Source organism: Acinonyx jubatus, chromosome F2 (assembly GCF_027475565.1).
Source record: "Acinonyx jubatus isolate Ajub_Pintada_27869175 chromosome F2, VMU_Ajub_asm_v1.0, whole genome shotgun sequence".
In the NCBI taxonomy this organism is placed as follows: Eukaryota; Metazoa; Chordata; class Mammalia; order Carnivora; family Felidae; genus Acinonyx; species Acinonyx jubatus.
In genome coordinates this window covers 48,719,364-48,737,393 of record NC_069394.1, presented here as the reverse complement: position 1 = coordinate 48,737,393, position 18,030 = coordinate 48,719,364, and the positions used below count along the sequence as shown (strand labels likewise).

The window sequence follows — 18,030 nt, the reverse complement described above, 5'->3', positions numbered from 1 at the left end:
GAATGTTTTTCCATTTCTTTGTATCTTCTTCAGTTTCCTTCATAAGCTTTCTATAGTTTTCAGCATACAGATCTTGTACATGTTTGGTTAGGTTTATTCCTAGGTATTTTATGGTTCTGTTGAAATTGAGAATGGGATCAATTTCTTTATTTGTCTTTCTGTTGCTTCATTATTGGTGTATAAAAATGCAACCGATTTTTGTACATTAATTTTGTACCCTTCAACTTGCTGGATTCATGTATCTGTTCTATCAGACTTTTGGTGGAATCTGTCAGGTTTTCCATGTAGGGTATCATGTCATCTGCAAAAAGTGAAAGTTTGACTTCATCTTTGCCAGTTTTGATGCCTTTTATTTCATTTTGTTGTCTGATTGCTGACACAGGACTTCCAATACTATGTTAAACAACAGTGGTGAGAGTGGACATCCCTGTCGTGTTCTTGATCTCAGGGGGAAAGCTCTCAGTTTTTCCCCATGATATTAGCTGTGGGCTTTTCCTAAATGGCTTCTATGATGTTTAAGCATGCTCTTTCTATCCTGACTTTCTTGAGGGTTTTCATTAAGAAAGGGTGCTGCATTTTGTCAAATGCTTTTTCTGCATCTACTGACAGGACCAGACCATATGGTTCTTATTGTTTATTTTATTAATGTGATGTATCACATTGATTTGTGAATTTTGAACCAGCCCTACAGCCCAAGAATGAATCCCACTTGATCATGGTGAATAATACTTTTTATATGCTGTTGAATTCGATTCGCTAGTATCTTGTTGAGATTTTTTTGCATCCATATTCATCAGGGATATTGGCCTGTAGTTCTCTTTTTTTGCTGGGTCTCTGTCTGATTTCGGAATCAAACTAATGCTGGCTTCATAGAATTGAGTCTGGAAGTTTTCCTTCCCTTGTATTTTTTTTTTGGAACAGCTTGAGAAGAATAGGTATTAACTCTGCTTTAAATGTCCGGTAGAATTCCCCAGGGAAGCCATGTGGTCCAGGACTCTTATTTGTTGGGAGATTTTTGATAACTGATTCAATTTCTTCTCTAGTTAGGGTCTGTTAGTTTTGGTAGTGTGTGGGTGGTAGGAATTTGTCCATTTCTTCCATGTTGTCCAGTGTGTTGGCATATAATTTTTCACAATATTACCTGATAATTGCTTGTATTTATGAGGGATTGGTTGTAATAATTCCATTTTCATTTGTGATTTTATCTATTTGGGTCCTCTCTCTTTTGAGAAGCATTGCTAGACGTTTATCAGTTTTGTTTATTTTTTCAAAAAACCAACTCTTGGTTTCATTGATCTGCTCTACTGTTTTTTTAGATTCTATATTGTTTATTTCTGCTCTGATCTTTATTTTTTCTCTTCTTCTGCTGGGTTTGGGGTATCTTGCTGTTCTGCTTCTATTTCCTTCAGGTGTACTGTTAGATTTTGTATTTGGGATTTTTCTTGTTTCTTGAGATAGGCCTGGATTGCAGTGTATTTTCCTCTTAGGATTGCCTTTGCTGCATCCTAAAGGGTTTGGATTGTTGTGTTTTCATTTTCATTTGTTTCCATGTATTTTAATTTCTTCTCTAATTGCCTCATTGACCTGTTCATTCTTTTGTAAGGTGTTCTTTAACCTCCATGCTTTTGGAGGTTTTCCAGACTTTTTCATGTGGTTGTTTTCAAGTTTCATAGCATTGTGATCTAAAAGTGTGCATGGTATGATCTCAATTCTTTTATATTTATTGAGGGCTGTTTTGTGATCCAGTATATGATTTATCTTGGAGAATGTTCCATGTGCCCTTGAGAAGAAAGTATGTTCTTCTGCTTTGGGATGTAGAGTTCTAATTATGTGTGTCAAGTCCATCTGGTCCAACGTATCTTTCAGGATCTTTGTTTCTTTACTGGTTCTGTGTCTAGATGATCTGTCCATTGTTGTAAGTGGAGTATTAAGGTCCCCTGCAATTACCACATTCTTATCAATAAGATGCTTATGTTTGTGATTAATTGTTTTAAATGTATGGGTGCTTCGAATTCAGTGCATAGACATTTATAATTGTTAGCTCTTCCTGATGAATAGACTATTATATAATGCCCCTCTTCATCTCTTGTTACAGCCTTTAATTTAAAGTCTAGTTTGTCTCATATAAGTATGGCTACTCCAGCTTTCTTTTGACTTCCAGTAGCATGATAGATAGTTCTCCATCCTCTCACTTTCAATCTGAAAGTGTCCTCAGGTCTAAAATGAGTCCCTTGTAGACAGCAAATAGATGGGTCTTGTTTTTTTAATCTATTCTGATACTCTGTGTCTTTTGATTGGAGATTTTAGTACATTTACATTAATGTTATTATTTAAAGGTGTGGGTTTAGAGTCATTGTGTTATCTGTAGGTTTCATGCGTGTAGTGATGTCTCTGGTACTTTGTGGTCCTTGCAACATTTCACTCACAGAATCCCCCTTAGGATCTGTTGTAGTGCTGGTTTAGTGTGATGAATTCCTTCAGCTTTTGTTTGGGAAAATTTTTATCTCTCCTTCTATTCTGAACGACAGGCTTGCTGCATACTTTTCCTGTTCATCACATTGAAGATTTCCTGTCATTCCTTTCTGGCCTGCCAAGTTTCAGTAAGATATGTCTGCTACTACCTTTATGCTTCTACCTTTGTATGTTAAGGCCCATTTATTCCTAGCTGCTTTCTGAATTCTCTCTTCATCCTTGTATTTTGCCAGTTTCACTATGATATGTCATGCAGAAGATCAATTCAAGTTACGTCTGAAGGGAGTTCTCTGTGCCTCTTGGATTTCAGTGTCTGTTTCCTTCCCCGGATTGGGGAAGTTCTCAGCTATGATTTGTTCAAGTACACCTTCAGCCCCTTTCTGTCTCTCTTCTTCATCTGGAATTCCTATGATACGTATATTGTTCCATTTGACTGCATCACCTAGTTCTCTAATTTTCACCTCTTGATCCTGTATTTTTTTCTCTCTTTTTCTCAGATTCCTCTTTTTCCATAATTTTATCTTCTAATTCACCTATTCTCCCCTCTGCCTTTTCAATCCGCACTGTGACTGCCTCCATTTTATTTTACACTTCATTTATAGCATTTTTTATTTCATCGTGACTATTTTTTAGTTCCTTGATCTCTGCAGTACTAGATTCTCTGCTGTCTTCTATGCCTTTTTCAAGCCCAGCAATTAATCTTATGACTATTATTTTAAGTTATTGTTCAGTTATATTGCTTATATCTGTTTTGATTAATTCTTTAGTTGTCACTTCTTGGAATTTCTTTTGAGGGGAATTCTTTCATTTCATCATTTTGGCTAGTTTTCTGTTCCTTATGAATTTTAAAAGCTCGTTGTGCGCTCGGCGCCTGTGAGCACTGCTATATTAAAGGGGGGGGTCATACACTGTCCAGGGCCTGGCCCTTCAGGAGGTGTTTTTTTGGAGAGTGTTACTTGCACTCTGTTGTTGTGACTTTGGTTATTTTATTTCTCTGCTGCTAGTGATGTTTTGGACCCTCTACGAGGTGTGCTTTGATTTGTTCCTTGAAGTAGTCCTGTAAAGGAAAACAAACAGGAAACAAAGACACATAAACACACATACAGATAAAACAAACAGACAAAAAAACCCCACACAAACAAACATACAAACAAAAACAGTCCAAAAGCAAACAGAAACACCAGCTACAAGTAAAGAACAAGGTAGAGGCAGTGCTGATGGAGGAGCACATACAAAGAGAGAAATGACAGGGGCGGGGACAAAGAGAAAATAAACATTGACCGGGCAGAGAGACTAAATGACTTAATCCAGAGATAGAGAAAGGAAAATAAAGAAGGAGGTGGCGGGGGTGGGGGGACAAAGATAAAGTGACCCAGGCAGAGAAAGTATATGGCTTGATTATTCCAGAGAGAAAGGAAAGTACAGAAGGAGATGTAGAACATGTATCAAGGGAATGCATTAAATATGTCTGCTTCAACAAACCAACAACCAGAGCAACCAGCCTAGAGGAGGGAAGAGATAGGAAGGGAGAATATATCTAAATAAGAATTATCCTGGAATTAAAGAATTGTCCTGGAATTAATCCAGGCTATGCAGCATCACTGGTCTGGATTATGGAGCCCTCTGTTTGCACAGCATGTATCTGGCTCCAGCAGATAAGCTGCACGGAGGGGCGTGGTTTGGTGTAGGCTGGTCCTACCTCCACTATCAGTCCCACCCCGGGACTGATCCCTGAGGTCCTGCCTTGGTGGTGATGATGGGGGGGGAATGGCAATCCCCCAGTCTCTTCCCCGTGACCCAGTGGACTCCATTCCAGTTGTCCTCACTGTGCCACAGGCACAGACTGGGCGGTCCTTCTCGCTCCACCAACTCCCCTGGCCCAATGCTTGGCTAGGGTTCAAAGACCCGTTCCAGGCGTCTGGCACTGAGGAAGTACCTCTCTGTGCAGCTTGATATGTGGTCCCGCCTGGCTTTGCCTGTGCTGCCGGACTTCAGGGAGGACCGCCTTTTCCTGCTGTGGACTGCGCTGCTGACCTTGCTGAGGTGCATGGGGGTGGTATACGCAGGCAGCAGACAGGCTTTGTTCTCTCCCAGCACACTCCAGGGAGGGGGCCGGTTTCTCCTTCTGCAGACTGCACCCTCGACCTAGCCACTGAGCCCCAGGGGGTGGAGGACGCAGGCAGGCTTTGTTCTATCGCACAGCCCTCCAGGGAGGGGTTCACTTTCTCCTGCGGACTGTGCCCCTGATCTACCACCGAACCCGGGGCTGGCTCCCCTCCTCCCCAGGTGCGTGAACAGGGAGATGGCCCCAGTCTGAAGAAAGCCCCACAGTTAGAGATAGGATCCCTCTCAGTCCCAGTCCTGGGACAAGAGACTGTATCTCTTGTCCAGATACAGTCCTACACTTCCCCCGCCATGCTTTCTCTTCCCTTCGTCTCTCAACAGAAGGGGATCTCTCCCCTCCGTGCCTACTCTGCGGGTTTTATTTCCCCCAGTTCACAATCACCCACCTGTCCTTTCTCAAGTTGCCCCATTTTCTTCCTGGTAGATTTCAGCCTCTTTTCCTCCCAGACTCTTGAGGTTTAAAGTCCTTTGGCTTCAGCACTTCTTTGTTTGAGAGACGCGGGAAGTATGGATCCCCCTACTTCTCTACACTTCTCTACCATGTTGGCCCATGAGTCTGAATGGGTTTTTAAATTTTAATTTGTTTATTAATGCCTTTTTTTTTTTTTTTAAGATGGACTTAAATATGCTGAGTGGTCACAATAAGTAGAACTCTTTGGTCATTAAGGTGGCTGGAAAATGAAGAGAAGAGAAATACATATAACAAGAGTGACATTAGTGAGGCAAATGCATTTATTTTCTGATTTCTGATCTGCTTTGTAGTAGGAACATTTGTTTCAGAGTTATTAGCAAAGCAGAAAAGAAAACATCACCTTACTTTATTTGGAACTGTGTCTAAATTAAGAACATACCAGTTAAAACAGCTACTGTTTCTGATATTCTATCTTTTATGGATTGTATGAAAAAACAGCATAGTGTGAGCAACATCCTCAATAATTCTAGGAGAGTAAATGTAATAGTGAGTTTCAGGGAACTGTGACTTATGTTATCTATCCTAAATTAAATATTACGATTTTTAAAAATAGTCTGAGTACCTATAGAAAGGACCAATAATTTATTTTTTTAAGGTTTATTTATTTATTTTGAGAGAGAGAGAGAGAAAGAATGACCAGGGAAGGGCAGAAAGAGAGGGGGACAGAGGATGTGAAGCAGATTCCATTCCGATAGTGGAGAGCGTGATGCGTGGCCCAAACACAAAAACCGCGAGATCATGACCTGAGCTGAAGTTGGATGCTTAACTGACTGAACCACCCAGGCACCTCAGTAATTTATTTTTTAAAAATGTAAACACATAGAGGTACTTGGGAAGCTCAGTTGGCCTGACATGACTCTTGATTTCCCCTCTCCCTGGCTTGTGTGTGCTCACTCTCTCTAAAAAAAGAAAAAAAAATATTCAAAAAATACATATCAACACATAGAAAAGTGGTTTATCTGAACCAGAGTTTTTCACAATGAAGCTTAAATCTATTGCTTTTTGGTCATGAATTTTTAAGTTATTAAGTAATTATCCATACCAAAAATTTCAAGGAAAACCTAATTATTCATAAATTTGCATTATATTTTAATTTTTTTTAACATTTATTTATTTTTGAGAGAGAGAGACAGAGCACAAGCAGTGGATGGGCAGAGATTGAGGGTGGCAGAATCCAAAGCAGGCTCCAGGCTCCGAGCTGCCAACACAGAGCCTGACGTGGGGCTTGAACTCATGAGCCATGAGATCGTGACCTGAGCCGAAGTCAGATGCTCAACTGAGCCACCTGGGTGCCCCAAAATTTGCATTTTAAACAATATAAGTTCCTTAACAACACTCCAAAGAAGTTGTGAAAAATAAAAATAACACGGTTATATAACCAGGATTGATTTGTTATATGGGATTATCATTACATTCAGAATGTAGTTCCAGTTCCATCATTTCTGAAAGTAATTAGATAAAAGGCCAATTTTTTTTTATTTTTTTTTAAAGGCCAATTATTTGTAAAGTTCAGTCCTGATTCATGAAAAGAATAAGAAGGATGAATGATCATTTCAGAAAGGCTTATACCGCCATTCTGTCTCATTCTTGTCATCATCCTCCATTTAAAATCTATGGAATTTGACGAGTTAACTCTTCTTCCTAAAATATTTAGCTGTTTGAGTAGATTGGTGAAAGTGTCCATGGACCACTGGTTAGTTGCATGTTTTAACGTTTGGGTATATTCAGATGCTGGTACAAAAGGGAGGAAGACTTACGGAGGCTTTTCAGAAATCTCAGAATCTCTTACACTCCATGGTTTCTCGGGTTCTCTATAGACTCTTCCATTGAGAACAAATACACTTCCCATGTTTTTGTTTTTTGCCTTTTTGATATTTATTTTAGAGAGAGAGCATGAGCGGGAGAAGGGCAGAGAGAGAGAGGGAGACAGAGGATACAAGTGGGCTCTGTGCTGACAGCAGAGAGCCCGATGCAGGGCTTGAACTCACTGTGAGATCATGACCTGAGACAAAGTTGGATGCTTAAACAACTGAGCCACCTAGATGCCCCACTTCCCACGTTCTTATTTATCCTTGCCCAAAATTTCAAGGTGAATACAAAACATGAGGAACTAGAATTGAAGGCTCCATTGTAAGTAATTCCCATGACATTCACAGTAACTATTAGGAAACCTAGGATAATCATAATAGCTAACATTTGTGCTATATATGTTGTAAACACTGTATATCTATTTACTGATTGAACTTTCACCATAACTAATTGAAATAAATACCAATATCTTTCCCTTTTTCCCAAGAGGAACGGAAACACAGAGAGATCACAGCTAGGGAGTAGAAAAGCTGTAATTGACATCCAGTTATCTCTCTGAGCTCTCTCTGCCTTCTGCTTCTCTGTTCACTTTGATGTGTGTGATTTTTATAGTGTCTCAAAGGTATACTGTTCAGCTTTTATACTTTGATAGACTTCAAATAATATTTCATCATCCAACTTAGCGATTGTGTTTTCACCTCCTCTGATAATTGTTGGCAACATCTGACAAAACAATCTGTCATCATTCTATTGGCCAGTTTAAAAAGGCTTCCAGAACCTATTCTGTTGGTAGTAACCACTCTGCCAGTGCCTTTAGTGTGATCTGTCATCCCTTGGTAGGAGGATGAATTCAGGTACTTTTCAAGGATTGGGATAATCTTTAAGGCCTTAGTACAAAAATGGTATTCCTTTTTCTAATCATGGAGTTTTAAAATCAGTTTTCATGTTACAGAGGGGATACGGATGGGAGTGTGCATATTCTGTATATAACACATTACATATTTTTAGTCCCTTACCTACAATTCAGAATCCTAAAATCTTTAAAACCAAAGGTTTTTTGGTGAACTCCTTTGACGTCAAAGTGACTAGAACTGACTTGAATGTATTCACAGTTTATCATGCTTAGTGTGAGTATTTCTACATTTTGCCACAGAAATAGTATTGTGTTTAATTACAATGTGTAGCCCTCAAATCTGCTCAGTTATTAGTGCACAGTTCACATGCCATATTACTTTTCTAAATTTCGAAAACTAATGGATTCTGGAACATACTTGACCCCAAGGATTTCAGACAAGGGATTATAGCCCTGTGCTAAGGAGTTTAAGACAAATGATTTCATTTCACCAGAGATAGTATCAATACAAGAAGGCTTTTTGGTGGGAATTTTTTTTCTCCCTCCCTTTAGATCAGGAGGCTCCATTTGAAGGGCACCTGGGTAGCTCAGTTGGTTGAGCATCCAATTTTTGATTTCGACTCAGGTCATGATTCCAGGGTTGTGGGATCAAGCCCCTGGTCGGGCTCTGCACTGAGCATGCTGCCTTGCTGCCTGCTTAAGATACTCATTCTCTCTCTCTCTCTCTCTCTCTCTCTCTCTCTCTCTCTCTCTTTCTCTCTCTCTCCACCTCTCCCTCCAATATGCATTCTCTCTAAAATTAAAAAAAAAAAGCTCCTTTGATAAGTTTAGTTGCTATAAATATTGATAGTTTTTTAAAGCTAAAATGGGAGGCAATCCTGGCATCTAATAGGACTAGGTTCAAATCCAGCTCTACTGTTTAATGTGTTAACTGTGTGATCTTAGACAAACTTAATATTCTCAAAATTTAGCTCCTCCATTTATAAAAAGAGGATAATCCTCAGTTAACCACCTGATAGGATTGTTTCAAAGGTTAAATGAGATAATAAAAAACATCTACCATATTCCTTGGACGGTGATAGATATTTAAGAACAATACTATTTTCTTCTCCACTTCCCACTATCTGTAACTTCCAGTGTGAAATGACTTTTTCTAACACATAATTATTCTTTTATTAATAGATCAGAGCTCTGTATGGTTTCAGGCAGAACTGATTTCACAAGTTTATTAGACCTTTGTTTATAGCTTTTTATTTTGAAATAATAGAAAGTTGCCAAGAAATGTATAGGGAGCTCTCCCTGTGTGAACATACAGTGTGTAACTGCAGTACAATATAAAAATCAGGAAATTGGTGTTGACAAAATCTCCACTTTGCCTATTGTACCTGCACTGTGTGTGCGGTTTTATCATGTGTTGCTTCATGTAGCTGCTACTGCGATCAAGATACAGAACTATCCCATCATCAAAGCCTCCCTCGAACACTACCCCCTTTATAGCCACCCACTTACAAGTGTGAATTGACTTTAAAGAAACTTAAGATGCATATACACCAGCAGTTCTTCGTGTCACACCTTTTAGTTTTATTTATTTACTTTGAAAGAGAGAGAGAGCAGGCTGGGGGAGGGGCAAAGAGGAGAGAGAGAATCCCAAGCAGGCTTTGCTGCCCGCGCAAAAAGCCTGACGTGGGGCTCGAACTCACGAACTGTGAGATCCTAAATGACCAGAGCCGAAATCCAAAGTTGGATGCTTAACCGACTGAGCCACCCACGTGCCCCCATTCATGTCACACTTTTAAAAAGGAGTAAAAATGATACTCAAATCTTGAGTATTTCTGCCTTTTTCTGCCTTATTTGAACAGTTATAGTAAGGACAAATGTGTGGTGCTTTGAGATGTACATATCGTAAGTACAAGGAAAACTTCTCAAGGATTAAACATGAAAGTAGGGAGGTATGTCCTGTAACTTAAATGTCATAATGGCTGAAAGTAAGGGTTTGGATACATTCATTAAGAAACCAAGTCTGTGGGCGTGGTCTTACATCTGTAGAGAAGAAAAATGCTTTGCATAAACTTCTAATTTCCCACCTGTTACACATTTCAAATACTAGCTTACGTGTAATTCTCCATATTCTTTCACGAGCAAGGAGCCTATGATTCTGACCTCCCTCTCTCTCTGCCTTCCCTTTTTGTCTTTTTTGTTAGTTTGTCCTTTCACTCATCCTTATACCATTTGTTAACAGATGTTTGTATTGCAGCTACTGTAGACAGATGTTTATTTTGCAGGACGCTGCCTGGTGGCTGGGTATGCACACATCAGAGTTTCTCAACTTCACACTGTTGACATGGTGGGCCAGATAATCCTTTGTTGTGGGTGGCTGTCCAGTGTATTGTATATTCCTGACCTGTACCCACTAGATGCCAGTAACATCTCCCTTTCCCCTGGCTGTGACAACCAAACATAGCTCCAGACGTTGCTAACTGTCTTTGAAGTGGGGGGCAAATTTGTGTCCAGTTGAGAACCACTGACGTGTATCAGTAATAATCTCTAATCAAAGATATGCCGTCCTACCCCACTCAGAATTTCCCATTATTAACATCTTGCATTACTGGGCTACATTTGTTAGAATTAATGAACCAGTATAAATACGTTATTGTTAACTATAGTCCATAGTTGACATCAAGGCTCACTCTTTGTGTTGTATGGGTCCTGTGAGATTTAAGAAATTCATGTTGTCGTGGACCCAACATTACAGTATCCTACAGAATTGTTTTACCACTCTCCAAATCCCCTGTGCTCCATCTATTTATCCTTTACCCCACACTCCTAACAACCACTGATCTTTTTGCTGTCTCTGTAGTTTGGCCTCTATAGTTGGAATCTTCTTTCACTTAGCAATATGCATTTAAGGCTCCTCCATGTCTTTTTATGGCTTGACGTCTCATTTCTGATACTGTCAAATAGTATTTCATTGTATGAATGAATGTACCCCAATTTTCTTACCCATCTTGGTTGCTTCCATTTTTGCCATTATGAATATAGCTGATATAAACATTGATGTGCAGGTTTTTGTGTGGACGTAAGATTTCAACTTAACTGGATTGAAAACCAGGACTGCTTTATTATATAATAAGAGTATGGTTATTTTTGTAAGAAACTGTTCAAACTGTCTTCCAAAGTGGCTGGACCCTTTTGTTTTCCCACCAACAATAATGAGAATTTCTCATGCTCTGCTCCCTTACCAGTATTTTTACCAGTTAATTATTATTACTTTTTTTTTGCAGTGCTGAATCTTCCCATCCAGAGATATTTTATGTGTCTCTCCATTCATTCCGTGTTTTAAAATGTCTCTTAAAAATGTTTTTTAGTTTTGTTTAGATAAGTCTTGAGTGTAATTTTGATGTTGAACTTCTATCTGGTCGTTGAGCTAATACATTTTGGTCAAATTAATTGGGTACTAACAGCTTTTCAGTTGATTCTTGTGAGTGTTCTTTTTTTATTATTATTTTTTTTAATGGATCAGTTATTAGGGTCTTTTTAAGAAATTTAGAACACCAAATTGTGAGGGTGAACTCCATTTGTGAGAGAAAACACAGGACGAATATAGCCCTGAAGCTAAGGGACAGCTTTGATTTGTGGGAGCATTTGCAAGTCCGCAGCTTTCTGATCAACTCTGTGCTGTTCTGTAATCTCATATTTCCCTTTCTCCGTGTTGAAGATCTCACCTTCCTGGTGTCTGGGTTTACTCAGCTGCTGCTTCTTGAAGTAAGCATCAGTGAGATGTTTTGGGATTTTCACACTGCTGATACCAGTTTTGGAGGAGGTGGCAATGACAGATTTCTGGTGTGTTCTACGCAGAGGAAGTCGATGGAGGGCCAGAGGTCCGATCACAAGTAGCAAGCCACTGCTCAGTCACTTCAGGAAAACCACCCTCTTGCCTCTGTGGAGCACAGTGAAGGTGATCAAAACCCAGGAGTGATGCTAGCTTGCAGTTTCCTCACATGCTGACTGAAAGGGTTGTTGTTGTATTTTGCCGTGGCTCAATAGCTTTCCAGGAACATCTTCAGTAGGATAATACCTAGGCACTTTGTGAATTTTAACCACTCGGGTACCACCATTCCTGTTACCACCAACTGGTTTTGTGACAGTAGCAAGAACCTTCTCCTTTTTCTTTTCAACTCTGTATTTAGCTGCTGAATACTTCTTCCTCTTGTACATGGCCTTTCATAGCTGATCAGGTATATCTGCCAATTCCTTTGCCTAGGCCAGGGTTTTGGCTGCAGTGGGGCTTCCTGTTCTTTGGCATTTTAGCCCTGAGGTTACTCTTCTTAACCTTGCACTAGTCTGACCTTCTTGGCTTTGATTTTTTTTCTCCTTAGTATTTGGCTTCTCGGCTTTTTTTGCCTGCCATCTTGCAAGATGGGTCAGAGATCCTGTCGAGTGTTCTAAATAAACTTATCCTCTGTGAGTGAGCATTTTATTTCCAGTATTTTTCACTTCTTGTCTTAATGCATCGTCAAAGTAATCAGCAGTATTGGAGTGGTGGTTGTGATCTTCCTTGTTTTGTTCCTGACTTTAATTTGTTCCTGACCTTAATAGAAATTCTTCTAATATTTTATAGTTAATATACGATGCTTACTGTGGGTTTCTGATAATCTAGACTATTTTTCTTGATTCCTCTTATCAAGTGTTTTATCAAGGTTTTATTGAATTCTTTTTGGTTTGTATTGAAAATAGTCATGGCTTTTATCTTTTAATATGTTAGCATAGTCAATTTCCTAACATAATATCCTAATATTGAACCATCTTAGAATTTATTGAGTTTCAACTTTAGGGTTAACTTACTCTTACAAGAGTAAACTAAGAAACTCCTTTTTACTCCTTGTTACTTTAAATAACATTGAGAGTGATCTGTTCATTGAAGGCTTCATAGGATTTTCTCAGAACACTAAGTGAGCCTTGTGCCCTTTGGTGGAGTGGTATGATCTTTTATCACCTTCTCAATTTCTACTCTGATGAGTCCTTTCTTTCTTTTTATTTTATTTTTAAAGATTTTATTTTTAAGTAATCTCTACATCCAATGTGGGGTTTGAACTCAACCCCAAGACCAAGAGTCACATGCTCCACTGACTGAGCCAACCATGTGCCCCATGATGAGCCTTTTCAATTTTTCTTTCTCTTGACTTAGATTAGTTAATATGGTTCAGACTTACAAAGTTGTATGTGGCATTCCTAATGTTATTCATATTATATATTCTTTATAAAACTTGGAAAGGTATATTTCATGGATTCTCCATCTTACTGGTAAGAATTCATCTGAAGCATTTGTTAAAAATACAGATTCCCAAACCTTCCTTAGAGATTTCCCCTAGAGATTCAGTAAATCTAGAATGGGAACTGAGATCTATACTTCCAACAAGATCCCAACAGGATCCCATTTCTTATCAGTAAGTTTGGAAATTCTGATCTGTTTTATTGGTTTTTAAATTCCTTCTACCATTGCCCCCCACCCCCAATGGACCCTCAGCTCTGGAATTGAGTGCTGAGCTCATTTATTGCCATTCTTTCTTATATTCGTGGATACTTGTTAGGCTTTGTCCAATAGCCTTTGATACAAGTGTTTTCATTGCCATTAATTTCCCTAAAGTCTATAATTTCATTATTTCCTCTTTAACTCAATAATTATTTAGTTTATCTTCTAAGCATATTGATTGTGAATTGGGGGAGAGTACTATCATTTTTATGGACATAAAAGTATCCGTTTTCTGGGGCATCTGGGTGGCTTAGTGAGTTAAGTGTCTGACTCTTGATCTCACCTGAGGTCGTGGTCTCACAATTTGTGAGATTGAGACCCACATTGGGCTCTGTACTGACAGCTTGGAGCTTGCTTAGGATTCTCTCTCTCTCTCTCTCTCTCTCTCTCTCTCTCTCTCTCTCTGTCCATCCCTAGCTTGCACATGCATGCATTCTCTCTCTCTCTCTCTCTCTCTCTCTCTCTCTCTCTCAAAATAAATAAACATTTAAAAAGAAAGTTACCAGTTTCCTCACCAGTAAAGTGGAGATAATGCTGGTATCTGTCTCAGCATAGTTCTGTGAAGATTATTACATAAGATAACCCTTAAAAAGTGTTTAACAGATTCTGCCAGACTTTCAGTAAACATTTTAATAAGTTGTATTTTGTATTGCTTGTTTCTAGTTTTATTGCATTGTAATTAGAATGTGGCCTCCTTATTATATAATTGAGGATTTTCCGTTGGTCTTTTATATTGGTTTTCTAAAAATTCTCAGTGTGTTTGGATGGAATATGTATATAGTAGAAACTCAAAGCTACCTCTCTGTAATTTAAGTCAGATGTATTGTGTTATTAAATTTTTCATATAGTTAATATTTCTACTGATGCTCTTTAATCTGCATAGTTTTGGGAGAGGTATGTTCAGTTCATTTCTTCCTCTGTGATTTGTCTTTAATTTATGGATTCAACAAATATTTATTGTGTTCGTATGCAAAGCATTTCTAACAGTTGGGAAATGCAAGAGTGACAAAGTTTTTGTACCATTCTGAACTTAAAGAAATGAAAACAAATAAAATGATTTCAGAACATGAGAAATAAAACAGGTTAGGGTGTGGTGGAAACAACAGTAAATAAGGTACTCAAGCACTGCCTCAAGTACATTCTGAAGTTATAATTGGGCATGCACTCTAAATGATAAGACGCCAGTCATGAGATATTAGGAGGCAAGTGCACATCCCTTAAGTGGGAAGGAGTTTGCTATTCAGGGAACAGAAGGAAGGCCATCGTGAGAAGTCAGGCATAACTGTGGAGCAGATTAACGTAGTCATTGTCATAGGCTGTGGTAAAAGAGTTTGGAATTTATTCTGGTGGTAATGGGAATCCACTGATGTGTTTAATTAGGGGAATGAAAAAATCTTATATGTTGTGAAAAAGATTACTCTGAGCCGTCATTTGGAGAATAGCTTGTAGCTGGACATGAGAAAAAGCAGCAGACTAAAATTAGGAGGCTGTTGATAGTAGTAAAAGCAAGAAACGATGGACCAGAAGGTAGTGGTACAGATGGAGAGAAGAGCTGAGAGCACTCACCTGCTGTTGAATTATTGTAGGAGAGGAGTTTTTGCCTTGAACAACTGAACAGTGCTCTTTAATATCTCATTTTATTCCTCTCTAACAGTTCGTTTATGTGTGCTCTGTTTTAGTATGCAAAAGATTTATGACTTTTTTCTTGGACTGGATTATCTTATCTCAGTTATTCCTCTTTTCCTATTTAGTGTTATTTTGCTTTGAAAAGACTGCTGCTAACTAAGCTTTTTTGTTTTTGGAAATTAATTTCTGCACTATTGAAGAGTAAATATTAAATGAGGTAATTATTTAAGTGAGCAGTATATAGGAGACACCAGAAGTTAGCCTCTCTATGCACATTCTTTTTTCATTTCACTGTGTTATCTAATAGTATTTGGTACAGGGTAACTAAATACTTTATTTCTTTTATGTGTTTTTTTTCCCCAAAGCCATTCTCTTCCTCATATTTAGACAGTACTTGACTCATTCTCTTATTATTTTGTGCTTACCATTCAATTCCTTTTAATAGTACACTTTCCACTATTTAAGTCTTCCCTCTGAAGATGCCATTACCTTTAATTTAGGTCTCCCTTCCCCATTTCAATTAGAACGTTATGTGGAATTTTCTAATACGTTTTACTCAATAATCTCTGTCTCTTTCCAGTTTTAATTTGACTTCACTTTAATAGTGACACATAATTGAAATGCTTTGATCACATTTAAAATGAACATTAAGGGGCTCCTTGGTGGCTCAGTCGGTTAAGCATCCGACTTTGGCTCAGGTCATGATCTCATGTTTTGTGGGTTTGACCCCTATGTCAGGCCCTGTGCTGACAGCTCAGAGCCTGGAGCCTGCTTCAAATTCTGTGTCTCCGTGTCTCTCTGTCCCTCCCATGCTTGCATGTGCTCACTCGCTCGCTCTCAAAAATAAATAAAAACATAGAAAAAAAATTTTTTAAATGAACATTAAGAGGGTACCTGGGTGGTTCAGTTGGTTAAGTGTCTGACTTCACCTCAGGTCATGATCTCATAGTTCGTGAGTTTGAGCCCCGTGTCGGGCTGTGTGCTGACAGCTCAGAGGCTGGAGCCTGCTTCAAAATCTGTGTCTCCCTCTGTCTCTGTTCCTTCCTCACTTGCACTCTGTCTCTAACATTAATAAAACAACCAAAAAATTTTAAAATGAGCCTTAAATTGTATTAGTGGATCCCAGTAGTGAGTCATTTCTTTAGAAGGTGTAGAATGAATTTCTGTATCTTCTGGCAGTCCACTGTAGTACTATCTAAATGCCACTATTTCCCCCCATTGACATTTTTGATATTAGCTACCATTTGCATAGGAGAAGGAGATTGAAAGGGATCTTTAAAAGGTTTTATATATAGGGGCACCTGGGTGGCTCAGTCAGTTAAGTTCCGACTCTGGCTCAGGTCATGATCTTGCAGTTTGTGAGTTCGAGCCCCACGTCAGGCTCTGTGCTGTCCGCGCGGAGCCTGGAACCTGCTTCGGATTCTGTGTCTCCTTCTCTCTCTGCCCCTCCCCCACTTGTGCTCTGTCTCTATCAAAAATAAATAAATGTAAAAATTTTTTTTAAAGTTTTTTATGTAAACCGTGCAGATTTTCAGAATTGATCATTTGGAAAAAAAAAATGTTATCCTCATACTGGTTTTTCTTTTCCTTAAGTTAAAGTTATTAGTGTGTGCATATACAATTTACCCTTGAACAGTAAGGATTGGAACACCAACATCACCCCCCCACAATTGAATTATTTTGTATAACTTTGGACTCCATCCCCCTCCCTGCCGCCAGGTTTTAACTACTAATTGCCTATTGTTGACTGAAGCCTTACTAGTAACATAGTCAATTAACACATATTTTGTAGATCTGTTATATACTGTCTTCTTACCATACAGTAAGCTAGAGAAAATGTTAAGAAAACCAGAGAAGGAAAAAATACATTTACAGGTTTGTACTGTTTTTATTGGAAAAAATCTACATATAAGTGGACCTGTGAAGTTCAAACCTGTGTTGTTCAAGGGTCAACTGTATTCTTAAATTTTTATTATTTATATATTCATCCCTAAATATGAGCAAGAAAAAATATAATCTGCCTTATTTATTTTCATCAGTATCTGATACATTACTCACCGTCAGTTAGGTACTGAATCAGTGTAACTGGTGAGTTGTTTGCTTTGTCATTTCCTGATAGTTCGTCTTACTGATTTTCTCTTTTCAGTTAATGGAGAATCATCCTCATCTGCACCAACTGATAACGCTTCCACTATGGATACTGTAATAGTATCTGAAGAAACCGCCTTGTCTTCAAATTGCACTAATACTACTGTTGAAGATCCTCCAGTTCAAGAAATAATGACTTCCTCAGAAAACAATGAATGTATTCTCTCTACTAGTGCAGCATTTGGATCTGAAGCTAGAAGTACTTTAGACCCTGCCACCTCTAATTCTGGAAGTAGTTCTGCTTTTGAGGCAGCCAAATTAAGACAGCCAGATGGCTGTGTGGAACCTGTACGGCAACAGTCTGGAAATGCCAACACAGAAACCTTGCCATCAGGGTATGTTAAATATATTTTTTAGAAGTTTGACTTAATTTGAATAGCAACTTTTTGATAATACGACTCTTGAATGTGTATGTAAAATTTTTCAGTTGTTTAGTAATTTGAAATTAAAGCTGGAATCTGATTGATACAATTTGTGTATTTGCCACAAAGTACTTTTTAAAACTAAGAATGCTCACTTATGAAATATGTGCATTATAAGGGAAAAGAAAAAACCTGGGGTTAGTTTGCAGGACACTCTTGATTTGATTCTTGGTTTATTTTTACTTTTAGATAAGAATGATCATAACACTATGTAATTACCTCAGTTTTCCAGCTTCCTTTATGGTCTGCTCCCCAGGCCCCAACATAGGCCATCCTTTTTCTTCGTATTGAGTGCTGGGGAAAGTCACTTAACCCTGCTGATTAGCTCTGTTACAAACTCAGGTTTTCATTGCTGCTTAATAATTCTTAGTCTCTTTTAAATTTCCCATTGCAATTATTCAGCTTCCCAAGATTTCCTTTAAAGAGTATTCCGTGTGTGTGTTCCATTTGGTCACCTATTCCAGCTTTACTTAACATGTTTTTTTGATTCTTTTCTTGGTTCTGATGATACTAATATTACTGAGTCTTTCTTTGTCTCCGACTTCAAAAAGCTTATTTATAGTGGCTCAGACTT

General features: G+C 38.5%; 1 protein-coding gene and 1 pseudogene across 10 annotated transcripts in view; one reads left to right on the top strand and one right to left on the bottom strand.

The window, feature by feature from the left end:
* WWP1 (WW domain containing E3 ubiquitin protein ligase 1) overlaps positions 1 to 18,030 on the top strand; it is a 139,123-nt gene that overhangs the window by 68,182 nt on the left and 52,911 nt on the right. For 9 of the 10 annotated variants that reach the window (XM_053208283.1, XM_053208280.1, XM_053208277.1 and 6 more), the window contains one exon: positions 17,033 to 17,369. In XM_053208283.1, coding sequence (XP_053064258.1) covers positions 17,033 to 17,369 — 337 coding nt within the window. Of the gene's footprint in view, positions 1 to 7,638; positions 7,732 to 17,032; positions 17,370 to 18,030 lie in introns of those variants that run through there. The other variant, XM_053208284.1, reaches the window with a different exon arrangement.
* LOC113600666 (60S ribosomal protein L6-like) lies at positions 10,590 to 12,113 on the bottom strand (annotated as a pseudogene).